At 42.0% G+C, this 16,190-nt stretch overlaps 1 protein-coding gene across 7 annotated transcripts in view; it reads right to left on the reverse strand.

Moving 5' to 3' along the window:
- Positions 1–1,437: 1,437 nt before the first annotated feature.
- Positions 1,438–16,190, reverse strand: part of Lmbr1 (limb development membrane protein 1) — a 161,303-nt gene continuing 146,550 nt past the window's right edge. For 4 of the 7 annotated variants that reach the window (XM_026380354.2, XM_077795904.1, XM_026380355.2 and 1 more), the window contains 2 exons: positions 8,569–8,730; positions 4,296–5,630 (listed from right to left, as the gene is read on the reverse strand). In XM_026380354.2, coding sequence (XP_026236139.1) covers positions 5,545–5,630; positions 8,569–8,730 — 248 coding nt within the window. In that variant the 3' untranslated portion in view covers positions 4,296–5,544. Of the gene's footprint in view, positions 1,928–3,053; positions 3,189–4,232; positions 5,631–8,568; positions 8,731–16,190 lie in introns of those variants that run through there. The other 3 variants (XM_026380353.2, XM_026380352.2, XM_077795902.1) reach the window with 3 other exon arrangements.

The raw sequence follows: 16,190 nt of genomic DNA on the forward strand, positions 1-16,190 counted from the left end.
TTTCAAAGCACACTCGCCCACACTAGTAAAGCTGGCCTGTCTCACAAGAGCCTCCAGCATCCTCAACAGGTCCCGCCCAAGACCGAGGTGATGATCTTGAAAATTGATTGGGCCTTTGAGTACCTTGCTTCGGTTCTTGAAGGAACCCAAGATGACAGGGCTCTGCTGTCTGTCCATAGAGGGACTCCTGGGTGAAGTTTCCTTGGCTACAAAGTGGAAGGACAGGGCCTGCTTCCAGCATTGTCGTGGGGCTGAAGGAAGTCACATCTGTGTGTGAGTCCAGGTACACACGCGGGGCAGCACGGCAGCTGCACCTAGACAGAAGACACCGTGACAGCTTGACACCCTGTCATCACTGTTGGGGGTTAAAGCGGGTTCCTTTTGCAAGTACACACGAGATTGGTCTCATAATCACACCACAGACATTGATCTGCACTAACTAAGTGTCAGCTGCATCTAAGTGAAAGGACATTCACTTGAGGGTCTCAGGCCAGAGACGGGCAACCCCTCAGCACATGGACAGTGGGAGGAGAGGCGCCTCCAGAGACTGCCTGGTCTGAACATTCCAAATAAGCCAACAGGAGTTACCAAGAAACCAAGAAGGCTGGGGCTAAACTTGGACTGGCCACCATGGCCATCCAGTTCTCCAGCTCACTGTGGTCTTACACACCTTCAGCTCTCTGCACTGGGTTCCTTTATCTGTAAAATGGGGGTATTTCCTTATTTTACAGGGAGGTTCTGAGGGCATGGGAGCTCATGGGCTCTGCCCCAAAGCCCTGTTATACCAGCCCCCGCCTCCAAGTCTTTGTGATAAGACTCCACAGTGAGAGTTAAAACAAAAGACAAAGGGAGCCACTCCAGCCTGCACCTAGGCAGAGAGGGCCTGCCGAGACCCACGCACAGGAACGCACGCAGAGGCGGCCAGCACTGGGGCTGGCAGTGCTGCAGTGTCCCTCCAGTATCCAGGCCCACTAGGGCCAGCTGCACCGCACACCTCGACTCCTAAGCTTTACTGTTAGTCACTTCACAGCAGCATTTCAAAGGAGAAGCCAAGACTTCATGACATTCACAAGCCTCTCACAACTGACGAAGCTTTCGCGAGACATGGCCTGTCTGAACCCGAACTGCCTCACCTCTGGCACAGGAGTCCTCTGCAGCCACTCACAGCACCGGATGCCCAGATTGTCACATGACCCTTGCAGGCCCCACTTCCTCAGGACCCTGACAAGCACAGATGCGACACCAAGGCACACCCAACAGTCAGTGACTGCTGTCTGGTTTTCTAATCGGATTTTCCTGTTGTCTGGAAAAAGGACTTTTTCCTAATTCAATCACCTAAATTGGAGGTTGAAGCTTCTCTTCACAGGCTGGTGGTATGTGGCCTGAGTGACCCCCTATAAGACATGAATAGATCATCCAGTTCTGAAATCTCACCCATCATATTCACGAGTCTTCACCATTTCTGATTTTAATTACATTTCTTGAAGTGTGACAAGTAATTTACATATACAGTACTTTTGGTATTTGTAATATTGAATTTTGCCTTAACAATATTCAAAAGCCAAAGACCAAAACAAAAAAACAAAAAAGTCTTTACATTAGTTCTTCTTTCAAAGTAGACTCCAAAGTTGTTTTTCAAACTCAAGTTTACTATCCAGTTCTAAATTGAGAAATTAACTTAGAGGTTCATGTCTAGTATTTAAAAAAATAACACTAGAACAAAACAGAAAACACCAGCATGCAGCACACACAGCCAAAGTGCATACTGAGCATATGAACTGAGTTACTGAGTGAAGTGTGCTGCTCATAGTGGACAAGAACCCACAGAGGCCCTGTGCATTGCCAGTGAGCCGACAGAGGCTGGCAGCGTTTCCTCTGCAGGACTCTGGGTGAAGCTGGCTAGACCACGAGCAGGAGCTGCTCAGTCCTAGGAAAGAAATTAGAGAAATCAAATAAATCTAATTAGCTTCAATAACTCAAAAAGAAAAAACATGCTTTCAACTACTGGTGTTTCATTTTTGGGTTGCAAACAAATTTACCTACTAACAACTCTACAACAAAAAGAGAGTGACATTATCCACCTCTTCCTCTACTCGACATTTCACCAGAATAATTATTGCCCTTTGTAAAACTGAAATGGAATTTGCCTGTAAATAAGCTTTAGGCATTATGGAATAAAATACATAAACTTAAGTATTTGTAAACCAAATATTAAATTACTATTTACAAAACTTTAATTTCTAAAACATTTTAAAAGTCACACAAACTATCTTATAGAAACAAAATAATTTACTAGTGTTTCCTAACATTGCTTTTTAAAGATTATACTAGTTTTTTAAAGTTCAAAAAGTTAGTATTGCATGTATGCTCTTCCTGTGTGCATTAAATACTGTGCTAAACACAGGCAAGCACACAGGGGCTTGTAAACAATAGGACCCTGTGCCACAGGCCCACGAAGTCATTACTGAAGCTGCAAGGATAGTCTGCAGCACCTGGCAAAGCCAGGCAGGTGTGGCTGCTGCAAGCAGAGGCACACATGCCTCTGATACACATGAGAGGCAGAAAACCCACACTTCTTCCCTGCCCACTGACTAGTCCTTCAGCACAGCAATGTAAGAACCAGTGTGTGTTGTATGTGTGCAATTTCACATGAAGTCTGGTTTAAAGCAAGTCTCTAAAACAGGACATACATAAAGTTCATGAATACTAAATCTAAGAAATATCCCAGAAAATCACTAAAAACCAATACAAATGTTATAATTTACAAAATTTTTAACTGTAAAATCACTTAAATATTATAGAACCAATTGACAATAAAAAGCTAAGTCCCCTCAACAACCTTGTTAGGTATAACGCCTGATGACCTTTTAAAATGGGAACTAGGACTGGGGTTGCAGCTCAGTGGTGGAGCACTTGCCTAGCATGTGTGCGGCACTGGGTTCGATTCTCAGTACCACATATAAATAAATAAAATAAAGGTCTTTTGACAACTAAAAAATTACTTTAAAAAATAATAAAAAAATAAAATGAAAACTAAAGGCAAGCAAGAATACCCCACTTGACTTGAGGCAGTCACTCGGGCACCCTGTCCATCTAGAATAGCAAAGTAGCTGCAGACTTGATGACCTCTGAGCACTCGGAGTACTGTCCTTCAGAGCCTGTTCACCTTCTCTTCCTCCAGCATACAACTACAATAAAAGAAAGGCCCCTGAGCGTGACCGTCCTCACCAGGACTCAGAACACGTGGCCTCGGCAAGCTGCCATCCACTTGTGTGGTTCTCATACAAACCAGCATCCAGCATTATGTCCAGCAGAGCACCTGCATTCGAGTACACCTCACTCCAGAGGAAGAGCCCTGTGTGTGTGACCACAGCAGAGCCTGGCAGGACTGTGGCTGTGCAGCAGAACTCTGTATCTCACAGTCACAGGCACAGGGACCCCAGGGGAGCCACCCTTCCATTTGGAGCTCAGCCTGTCTCCACAGCAATGAAAGTACACCCAGCGAGTGTCTGAGACTGAAAACCCAGTACACACAAGACCTGACTTGAGTTCTCAGATGGAAAAGACTTCCAGATAAAGAAGAAGTGGAGACAGACACTAAGAAGTTTAATATTTTACTAAAAAAAAAGTTTTATACATCTTACAAATATCCAAGAACTCTCTTTTTGGAAGTGCCTTGAAACTGGTTTAAGTTAAAGATGATTTTGGTATACTCCTGAGTTTTTTTCTGTACTCTCCTTACTTGATCTGCTCAAAGTATGAATTCCAAGTTTCAGTAAAATCAAAGCTTGCAACTAATACTAAAATTGGGACAATTAACAGTGAAATTAGAAAACAGCTGGTATTTATAATCTTCTAGGCATGTGGATCTTATGCTGAGAAATCCACCGTTACTAGACTGGTGGTATACACTGAGTGTTGCTGAGAACCACAACTGAAAATGAATGTTTTTTTATTTTAAAACTAAGCTCATTGATATGAACTCAAAAAGCAATGTAGAGATATAAATAAAGGATAAGTACACTCAGTGGAACTTATAAATATACAGTTTAAAGTTTCTTTTTTGGTGGTAAGTGGAAATACTGTTTTTCAAAAACACCTCCCTACCCCCAAAGCAAACTTTAAATTCAACAATTTGGAAAAAAAATGACCTTTTACTTTTGTCTGAGCACAACCTAAAGCCACACACTGAGTGCATGTGACACATATCCACACAGCTGTGCAGGACTGACCTTGGTGCCAGTGGGCCAGCCATGTGCTTTGGCATGCACAGCCCTGGGTCCCTCCTGGTGACAGCAATGCAGAGCATCATGTTTGTGGTCTCAGTTGTGGACTGAAGAGTCAAGAGGCCATCCCAGCAACTACTGACCTGCCAGTGTCTGAGTGACTGGCAAGTTCCGTGACGGTGCAAACCTATGCTTAACATGGAAACCACTAATCTTAGGAGTTCTGGGCGTTGAACTGGTAACTTTTGTAAGTTGGAAGTTTAAAATGGCATATACAAAAGTAGCAAAAGCCTGAAGAATATGAGGAGAGAAGGGGTTTCTCGCACTCAGCATTTACATTTTTCATAAATGTCACAGAAGCCAGGAAATTAAGTGATCTTTGAAAAAAATGCTTTAAAAAGTTTTAAATGTACATGTAGCATAAAAGGCAAAATCTAAGTTATGAGTGTACTCACCACTGGCAATTGTCACAAGAGGTAACTTGAGTTATATGCACATAAACTGTCCATTAGTTACAATTACTTAGTACTTCCTCTGTAACAGCTTACTATACTGTACAACAGAAGGTATTCCTGTGGTATCCACCAAGGCTCAAACTTTAAAAGAATTTAGTATTTTTCTCTTGGCTCAAAGTCTAATGAACTCTCTATAACATAAATCAGAAACTGTTTTTCTTTTGGTAAATAAAAATATAATTTGCAATTATTATAGCCCAATGCACCCACTGCTATGATGACTGGTACAAGCAGTTTCTACAAAACGTGAACCAGCTGTGATGATGCACCCCTGTGATTCCAGCTCTCTGGAAGCCGAGGATGGCCTGGGCAACACAGTGAGATACTGTCTCAAAAAGAAAAACAAAAACAAAACCACCCAGAATTTAGAAACTTCATTTTCTGAAGAAGCTTCACTTGGGGCCAACAGGGCCTTTTGAAGGCTTCTAAATGCTCAATAAAGCATTCAGTGGGGTTTGAGTGACTCTTCAGAAAGTCTGGACATCTGCCCTTCCTCGCATGTTCACTCCAGGTGGGGACTTTTCGTCTGGACAATGGCAAAGGTGTCTGCAGAAGAGTGTGCTTTTCCATAACATCACGAAAAACTTGTGTTTAACTAGAAACTATGGGGTACATCAGAAAGCTAAGTTTAAAAAATAAGATCAGTTATAGCCAGTTTCTTGGATAATGAAGAAAATGACACTGACAGGCCCAGTCCCTACACACAGACCAAAGTCGGTATGAAGTGCTCTGCGTTGACAGGAATGGCCTGAGTCTGGAGTCCCTGGGGCTCCTTGTTTGCAGAGTGGCACCCACTGCGGGTCTCACAGTGCCTTCTGGTGCCCATTTGCAGAAGGTTTGGTTGATTCTGAATCCCTTGAAGTATTTGATAAGTGAAGCTTATGAAGCCCTGCAGAAAGATTGAGAAAATGGTGAGAAACGATGTATTGTTGAGGGGCTGGGCAAGGGGCTGGGGTTGTGGGGAGAGAATATTCCATTTTATTGTGGAAGTTGCTTGTGCTGGCCAAATGCTTTCTAGGAATGAAGGATCTCTTCTCCCCACTGGCAGCTCACCCTGGGGACAATCGCAGTTGAAGACAGCTGCTGGAAGGAGGTCACACCCCCTTCCAGGATAGTCTGCCTCTAGCGACTGGCAGGCGTGAGGGGCCTCTTCTTACCTCAGTGGAGCTCTGAAGGGTCATCCAGAGTCATGACTCCCCACAGGGCCAGCAGAGGCTTCAAAGCTCAATTTCTCTTCACAGTCCCTCCATTCTCCCCTTCCCCCTTCCCCCATAAAATCTCCTCTTGGCAAGCTCACTCCCATCATAGAGCATGCTTCCCAGAAAACCTGAGATGGAGATGTTCCCATTTTTATTTTAAAATACACATGCACACCTGGAACAGTGGTTCACACCTGCAATCCCAATGACTCAGGAGGCTGAGGCAGGAGGATGGCAAGTTCAAGGCCAGCCTCAGCAACTTAGTGAGACCCTAAACAACTAAGCAAGACCTTGTCTCAAAATGAAAAATAAAAAAGGGCTGGGGATGTGTGTCTCTAAGTTCAACCCCCAGTATTCCTCCAAAATACACATGCACTTATGCACATGCAGGAAAATGTAGGGAAGGAAACACCAGAAATATTAAGCATGTAATTAAGAAGAAAACTAATGGGAAAAAATTACCAAAAGGGACAGAAAGAAATAACAAAGGAACAAAACAAATATAAAAATACTCATCACTCAAAGATATTTTATAAAATAAAAATCATCAACTTTTTCAGTTGCATTGACTTCCCTCTAGCATCCTGTGCTCTCACTTCCATACTGTGCCGGACACGGGAAACAACAGTGTGCCCTCACAGGAAGGAAAGGTGGCACGAAAGCCTCAAACACTTTCATCAAAAATGAAACCCAGTGACACATAAGAATACCTAAGTACATTTACAAGAAAGAAATAATTTTCATGAAGCTCAGACCTTTCTGACACTTCAAAAATGAATGAAGAAAAGAAGACTCTTTTACTCCGAAAATTCCAGATAGTAATCTTCCTGTTAGGCAAATCTCAATTTTAAAAATTTCTGTCACCTGTTTATCTTAAGGAAAGAAAAAGTGAAGTTGAACTTATGCATGGCATTTGAATGGGAAGGAAAACAGGCTCCATCAAGAAAAAACAGTTCTGGTCCCAGTAATGGCCAAACCACTGAGTGAGCAAGGAGGCCACGGGCACAGTGCAGGGCATGCATTCTGAAAACCTGCGCGTCCCTTTTCTGTGGTCAGCTCCAGAAACAACCCCCCATTACCACCATCACCATATGTCCCAGGAATTCTCTGAGATGGACACTGTTATTGCCAATGAACATAGTAGCAGAGGGGGAAGACTACAGGAAAATAAAAGGAAAAAAGGAGATAACTTTTAGAACCAAATTTTGCCTCTTTAAAAAAGTCACCCTTGAGGTCGGGGCTCATTCAAACACTGTAGGCACTTAAAGAGGACCTCCTTCTATGCCCAAATGGCCCCTGGAGAGCACCCCAAAGAGTAATGGAAAACACTTAAGAAAAGAAGGAAATAGACTAGCTTTTGCAACACACAGTGGCCAACATATGACAGCCCTTACCTCTGCGTGCCTACTAGAGGCCGCCTCGGCACAAAGGCAGCCAGAGCCCTCACTCAGCACCAGCTCACGGCCTCAGCCAGCCAGTGGCCAGTGGGGTTCTCCTGAGCAAACAAGTACACCTTAAGTTCGACTCCAGGCAGCTGACTGAGAGGCTCTATGAGTCCCACTTCATTTGCAGTTTTCATCTGGCCAGCATTATGAAACCTAGGCATTAACACTCATAAATTACCTGGTGCTCTGGCTGATAGTAGATGTAGCTATTTCCTTTCTGCCAGTACTTCAGTCAGTCACCCTCACAGGGCACATTCAAAGAAAAATGCACATGGACTGGTAGGCTGAGATCATTTTTTCCTCCCAAAGGTCACCAGGTTGGTGGTGTGAGCAGCTTTACTGCTGCTCATGTGGTTAAGTTATCTGAGAGTTGGACCTTAATGAATCAATCAATATCTTGCCTTTGAAAGAGCTAAAACCACAGTGTAATATTGAGTATAAACATTCAAATGGTGTCAACTTGGGAAAATGAGCTAATGCCAGGATTCTCTATAGCTCAATAAATTGCTGTTTCCCTTCTTCTGTCTTAAAACTACATACTCCAATCCCAAGATAGCTTATATTGTCCTGGTTGTCCTAAAATATAAAACTTGAAGTATGCTTAGCATTCATGTGGATGTAAGCATGAAAAGTATACCCATAGCTCACAACAGTTTTCACCATGGTCACCATGCACATGATGCCCGTGGTGTGTGGCAATGCCAAGACAATGCCAAGACAGCCACTGCTGTCATCCTGAATTAGTCTCACTTATTGAAGAGAATTATGGGTCATCCTGATACTTTTATTAAACTCTGAGCCTCAAAAAAGTTTTGAAATAGTAAAAGGCATCATTATCAGAAAACAGAGTTCGACAGTGTCATCCTCATCACCATCACCATGAGAATAAAGGAGCGGAGGCCCACTGGGTGTGTCAGGCAGTGTACAGAGCCCTCCGAGGATGCACTTCAGCAAGTATATGTCTTCACTGCCCCTAAGGAGGAAGAGTCACCCACCCTTTCACAGACAGGAGCTCTGAGGCTCAACACTGTGACTCCACAGAGGTCACAATCCTATGCGGTGGATCAAGAACTGAACTTCTCACATTACACACATTTAGAGACTGAAGAAAGACTTTAAGTTACCTGAAATGTCAAAATTATTAATTAGCATAAAGAAAAATACCCATAAACCTCAGGATTACCTAGGGCCTTGAAAAGTTCTTCTCGTACAGCAGAGGTGAATTTTCTGACCAGACACAATGTTGTCACAATGGCAAAGAGCAAATTGTAGGATAATACAATATAGAAATTCCCCAGCCAATTAAACCTTCCAAAGTCTCCAAGTAGATCAAATCTCGTGATTCCTGTTGGAAATAAATAAAAGAGCCCTTAATAAAGTCAGGTAAGATATATTTGTTACCAAATAAAGTACAAATAGGATCTAATTAGGTCTCTCTCCATTATGAGATGCTCTAACGAATGGTGCTGTGGACAACGCCTGGCTGTATCCCATGGAACCACCCACGCCAGCCCCACCCTGCTTCTTGTACACACCAGTCACTTGCAAGCAACAAGCAAGAGGATGGCACAAATGCCCAGCACCTGCTCAGAATCCGTGCCTCCTTTAAAAAGGAAGCTGCTGTGCTGCTTGCCTGGGGGGATGTGGTGACTGCAGCTGGCCTCAGAAACCAGAGTCCTACTGAGGAGGGTGTAGAAGCAAATCCTCACACTGCCCATCTCCTGGGGTGAGATAGACTGTCCCCAAGAACAGCCAGATGCCCCAGCACCCTCTGACCCAAGTATATGTCTTCACAGTGTACAATACTTAATCTTTTTTTTCTTTTTGGATTATTTATTGCCTATTTTCCCCAATAATTTTATTCCACTCCTATAATCCCAGTGCCCAGAGCAACACTTTACACATCTTAATATTGATTACATAAGAGAACAAATAAAGAGGATAATTTCCTTCCATAAAACATCATTAATCTGAATTAAATGCTACAGGTTTATAAACTAAAAGGGCAAAACTGGAAATGCAATGGGATTATGCCATATATGCTTTTAAGTTACTTAAATTTACCTACACACATATTTTTAAAAGTCTTATTTAAAAAAAATTTAATAGTCATTCTATTCAGTGAGCATGCACCCCAGGTCCAGTACTCACTGGAAAGAAAATGTGAATGGCAAGATTTTTCTGACCACTCATAGGTAAATAAATCCCAACATTTAGGTGGTCAGTCAAGTGAGATAACAGGATTATAAGAGCCTTCAAGGAATAAACTGAAGAGCTACTAGGGAGCCATGAAAATATGGAATTCCAAAGAATTACAAGAAATAACAGAAACCATCTACAGAACTGTACAGTTATGTACATCATATAATATGGGTGCCTTAAGGATTCTACAGGTGATTTCAAGAATACCTTTGACTCAGTCTCACACTGTCAGCTGACTTGTGACCTTGACTCTCAGCCTTGCCAACTGCAGAGAGCAGCACAGAACTGTATACACACAACAGAAAACCCTCTCACAGAAAAGGGTAAGAACAGGGGATCCAAGCCTGCTCTGTAGTCACTCCTACCAGAGACTTTCAGAAGTGTATGTGGAATTTGTCATGTGTTGTTATGAGATGGTGACAGCCATCTTGGCTGCAGCATCTCAGCTGTAAGTCCAGTAAAGCTTCACTTTGTTAAAGGAATGGGTATCTAATTATATATTTCAATTTTTCAAATAAAGCAGACTTTGAGGGAGCCTAGGAAGTTACCTGTAAACAAGCTATGGTCCTACCAAAACAAGTCTCCGTAATTTCAACTAAGACCCTAGATTGGCAGTTTATCTGACCTGCAGAGCAAAACATCCTTTTTTAAATCTGGTAAGGGTTATGCATTGCCTTACTAGAAAAACACACATATGTACATACACCCCAAATTTTGCACTCCATGAGGCTTATTTGTTAAGAACTGACAGGTCCCAGCCTGGGATGAAAACCCTGCCTCAAAGGTCCTGAGCAGTCTCACCTGCCCAACAATGTGTGGATCATATACTGCCCTGAGTAAAGACAAAATCTGGGCACATATACCTACCATGTGCTTTTAGTTATTCATAAACTATATATGTACTATTTACTAATATAAAACACTTTGAAAGTTACTAATACAAATACTAGGTCTAACGTTTTCTTCCCATGGTTCAGTGGCTGATCTTAAGAAACTTGGAAACCAACAGAACCTGCTATGTGGTCATTCGACCACCCTGGACTTGGCTGGCCCTATACTGTGACAGCACTACGTGGAATGAGAGTGGAGAGGTGAGGTCATGGGAAGCCCACAGTAGGAATGGGTGGTGTGCCAGAAGAGGAGGGTGGGCTTTGACTAAGACCACCTCAATGGACTTGACCTGGCATCCGAGAGAATCAGGGCCCAGGCCTAACAGGGATGTCCAGGGAAAGGACAGCCTTTAGCAGTAGGTGTGGTTCCCAGGATCATTCAGGTTGACCTCACAAAGATACACCCAGGAGCCTGCTGCCATAGAGTACTGGGAATCCAGACAGAATACTAGCTCCTGGGGACTAGTCTAAAATAACTGCTGTTTCCACTGCAACTTTTCTTAAAAAACTGAACTGATACTGACAAAGATTACTGTGGACAACACACATAGCTCTTTAATTCTGAAACTTGAAGCAAAAAAAAAAAAAAAAAAAAAACAAACTGAAGTAATCACTTAATATTCTGGCATTGAGGCTTCTATAGCAGCAATAATTAAAATTATTTTCAAATTAAAAAGCGCCAATGCTTAACACAATGCAGCCACACTCAGACAAAGCTTTGATTTATTAACACTTATCATATGAACATACAGTGCTTCAAAACCTGTATTTCTGGAGAAAGGCAAAAGGGTATTTGGACAGCAAATTTTAAAACACTACATGCCTAAATACACCCATTCAGAAGTTCCCTTTGTTTAAGGGTAAGTAAGAAGCTTAGTCAAGCCACACCTGGGCAGAAGGTCACATCACCTGCATCATATTCTTTGCTGAGAATAAAATACTCTTCATAAAAAGTTGCATGACAACTCCCCACCCCCACCCCCAGGATTCAATCAAAAATGTTTTAGGTGTAATTCTTTGAATAATAATCTTTTTCTACTCATACTTTAAAAGAACTAATGTACAGAATAAAACCTCATTTTAAGAAAGAGATGGCTACTCCACCCACAAGGTGAGTCAGACAACTCCTGCTGTTCTTAGCCCAGCTGAGTGGACTTGGCCTTTAGCAAGCACACTCGTGTTCTGCAGGAGGTGGTAGGAGAGCACTCAGAAGCTTGGCACACAAAGGACAGCAAAGGGACTTTGTCAATGAATTACACACGTGGCCTGTTGTACAAATGGCTGACGCAAATATCTATGACTTAGATGTAAGGCTGCCCAAAAGCACACAGTCATCTCATTATAAAAAACAAACTTGTACATTAAATTCTATTGAAATATTAGGATGAACATATTTTCTCTTTCTGGAAATGGTTAAATCACTATTCTGACTAGGTTTACAAATTCCCTTCTCTAAACCAAACTTTTAAAATAATTTTAGCTAAGATGGTATCAAAAACCAAACATGACTCAAGAGTATGAAATAATAAAGTCTACATCACTTTAAACATCATGACTTCCAGGATAATGTACTTAGGCTAGCTGTCAACTATTTTATTTGCTAGAAAAATCAAGGTATTCACAGACTAAGGAAGGTTCCAATGTGGGGCTGGAAAGGTAGATGACACTGCTAGATCAAATATTTTAACTTGTGACACATTTTACTGTGAAAGTATATTTTTGTTAAATGACATCAACTGGAAATATAATTACTGGCTTCAGATGCTAGCCTAGATGGAGTAAAGGCAATTAGATTTTCCATCCTATTTAAATATGCCCTGGCAGCCATAACCAATATCCACACAGACTTCAATATCCACTGGACAAAATATACAAAATGATGGCTTCAAGATCCTGGACACCAGGCAATGAGGGACAGAGATTGCTGGGAGATGAGACGTAAGGTGGGCCCCTATGTGGCACCATTCACAGCCTGAGACAGGCTTCAGGCTGCAGTGTACAAAGAAGGAGTCAGGCTCAGCCACCTCCCTGAGATGAAGAGACATAGCTTAGAGCATGTGGATGGCTCTGTGTCCAGAGAGCTGCACACAGGAGCCCAGGACGGCAGGCATGTGAGGGAACTCCCAGCCTAGAAATGGCATAGTTGATAACCTTAACAGTCCTTTAATTTCAAAAGCTAGAAAAAAACGATTGACTCTACAAGTAGAGATATGAAAGATATAAAATAGTCTGAAATTGACCTTCTTCAAAGGAAAATTACAATGGAAAATATGAAAAGTATAGTAGCAGATGGGATTAATGGCAGATTAGACAATGCAGAAAAAGAAATTAGCAAATTTGAAGATAAAGTAATAGAAACTCAAGAGCAAAAGAAGACCAAATAGTGAAAAGAGCATCAGGGAACTGTTTGTTGTTTCACTCCTGATGACTGATGTGCCTGTGATCAGAGTCCCTGAAAGACAGGGAACAGAAGAAAAATTATTTGAAGAAATAATAAATGAAAATCTTCCAAATTTAATGAATACTGCACACCAACAGATCAAAAAGCATGATGAACTCAAAGAAAAGAAATCCAAGGAAAATTATACCAAAGCACATAGCAACCAATCTGTTTAAAAGAATAAAAAAATAAATAAATAAAGTTCCCAAAAGAACTCATGTAAAAAAGAGCAAAAATTCTGGTTGCAAAGTATTTGTTGTTAAAGATAATGCAAAGACAATGGAGTAATTGTTTTTAGTACTGAGAGAAAAAAAAGTAACATAAAATTTCATATTCAGCAAAAATACCTTAAACACAAGGCAAAATAAATAACTTTCACTTACAAACAGCTGAATATTCATTACCCAAAGACTTACACTGCAAAGAATGTTAAAGAAAGTATTTGAGGTAGAAGAAAAGCAACCTCAGAAGGAAATCTGATTCTACAGAAAGACCTGAAAAGCAGCAGAAATGATCACCATGTGGATAAATATATTTTAAAAAAACTTCTTTAAACACTGTTAAACTTTTTTAAAAGGTCATTGTTTTAGGATGGGGTAGATGTAGTTCAGTGGTAGAGTGCTTGCCTAGCATGCATAAGGTCCTAGATTTGAACACCAGCCCTAAAGGAAAAAAGAAATCATCATTTAAAGCAAAAGCAAAGACCACATATTGTGAGGTTTACAGCATGTGTAAAAGTAAAATGTCTGATGACAGCAGCTCAAGAATGACATCAGAAGCATGGTATAGTGGAAGACTGCACTTTGCCCACCTATAAAAACACAACCAGACAGAGATCCACAAAGGAGACCAGCTCTGGAAGAGCCGGGCGCAGCCATGGAGGAACAACCTCAGGGTGAGGCAAAGAGCCGAGCAAACAGAGAAGTGCAGGAAGAAGTTTCACTTTATTGCACCTTAGCACCAGAAGAACAGGACAAGCCAATGGCCTCCCCAGCTGCACTGTCACACACACAGATCACTGGCAGTCCAACACAGCTGTGCAGAAGCCACTGATGCCCATCAAGTGGCATGTGCCATCATGGTCACCAGAAGCCCCCAACAGATTCTGCCACTAAAGAAACTGACAGCTGGTGCAACCACGGCTTACATCCTGCAGCTTCTGGCACTGAGAGTCTCAAGATTTTTGCCTCTGTAGATGGAGCAGCCCTAAGCCATCACCACCATACTGAGTCCAGAACTGCTGCTCCAACAACTGCTGCTCCAGGTGCTCTGGTCACAAGACCTAGAACAGCCGGTATATGCACCTAAAACTAGCCCTGCCTCACACCGCTCCCCTAGAGCCCAGTGTTTTGTTTGCTAGAGGCCAGCTACAGCCCCAAACACTGGCCTTGAATGCTGTGTGTACCCCCACTGACAACTGGCCCAGCCCCTGCCTACCCGTGCATACTTGCTGCTGGACCCAGGGGAACCTGGAGGACATCAACAGCCCTGGCAGCCATAACCAATATCCACACAGACTTCACCACTGAAACCCCACAACTGCCTGAGCCACCACACCACTGACCCCATCCCCCAGAGCCAAAGCCCCTGCAAATCCCACACTTGACATATGCATACCACTATGCCTGCGCTTCGTGCAACAGCACACTCCCACACATTGCCTAGGTAGTGACCCCCTGTCCCCCACAGCTGGGAGCTTTCCTTACTCAAGACCATCCATGAAGTCTAGAAGTTGATTATTGCCTCAACTGCCCAGATGTCAACACAAGGATACAAGAAAATGGGAAATCAGGAATACAATGAACTTCCAGTAAAAAAATAAATAAATAAAAAAATCCACATCCACACATTGCCTACCTAACAAAGAATCCAAAACAGTACTCTAAAAGAAATTCATGAGCTACCCAAGAACACACATAAACAGTTTAATGAAATCAGGAAAATAATATAAGAACAAAAGGAGAAGTTCAACAAAGAGACAGAAAACAAAAAGAACCAATAGAAATCTGGATCTGAGGACTACAATAATGGAACTAAAAATTTCAACAGAGCAGATTTGATCAAATGAGAGGTTTTATGAATCTATGACAATAGGTCATGTGAACTTATTCAATTGGAGGAGAAAAAAGGAAAGAAGGAAAAAGTGACAAAAGCCTACAGAACTTAACAATGCATCATCAGGCAAACCAACAGGTGCTCGAGAATGTTCCAGAAGAAGCAAGTGGGGCAGAAGGCTCATCTTAAAAAATAATAAAGGAAAGCTCCCCTTATTCCAGGTAGGGAAATATATATCCAGATTCAAGAAACCCACAAAACTCCACGTAGGGTGAATGAAAAAGAGTGGTCTATGCTAAGATATATTATAGCTTAACTGTTAAAAGTCAAAGACAGAAATTTGAAAGCAGCAAGAGAATAACAACTCATCTCCTATAAGGGAACCTCTAAAAGACAACTAGATTTCTCAGAGAAGCTCTGCAAGCCAGGAAGGAGTGAATGATGCATTATTCCTACTGAAAGAAAAAAACTGACAACCAAGAATACTACTCTACAAAGCTACTATTGAAAAATGAAGGGGAGCAACTCGGAAGGATGAGACAGGAGAACTGTGAGTTCAAAGCCAAAGTGAGGCGCTAAGCAACTCAGTGAGAACCTGTCTCAAATAAAATATAAAATAGGGCTGGGCATGCGGCTCAGTGGTCAAGTGTCCCTGAGTTCAATCCCCAGTACCAAAAAAAAAAAAAAAAAAGAAAGAAAGAAAAGAAAAAAACGCAGGGGATAAAACTCCATTGTGTATATACACCACATTTCCTTTTTTCCGTTCATTAATTGACTGTCACCTAGACAGTTTGACTACTGTGAACGTGCTGCTATAAACATGGGTATGCCTATACAGCTATAGTATGCTGACTTTGATTCTATAGGATAAAGACCAAGGAGTGGGATAGCTGGGTCATTTGGTGGTTCCATGCCTAGTCTTTTGAGGAGCCTTCGGACTGATTCCCACAGTGGTTATACTAATTTACAATCCCACCAAAAATAGTATAAAAGTTTTCTTCTTCTCCACATCCTCTCCAACATTGATTATTCCTTGAATCTTTTTTTTTTTTTTTTGCGGGGGTGGGGGGATACCAAGGATTGAACTCAGGGGCCCTCAACCACTAAGTCACATCCTCAGCCCTATTTGTATGTTTTTTATTTAGAGACAGGGTCTCACTGAGTTACTTAAGAGTTTGCTGAGGTTGGCTTTGAACTTGCAATCCTCCTGCCTCAGCC

The sequence above is a fragment of the Urocitellus parryii genome, chromosome 3, assembly GCF_045843805.1.
Source record: "Urocitellus parryii isolate mUroPar1 chromosome 3, mUroPar1.hap1, whole genome shotgun sequence".
NCBI lineage: Eukaryota > Metazoa > Chordata > Mammalia > Rodentia > Sciuridae > Urocitellus > Urocitellus parryii.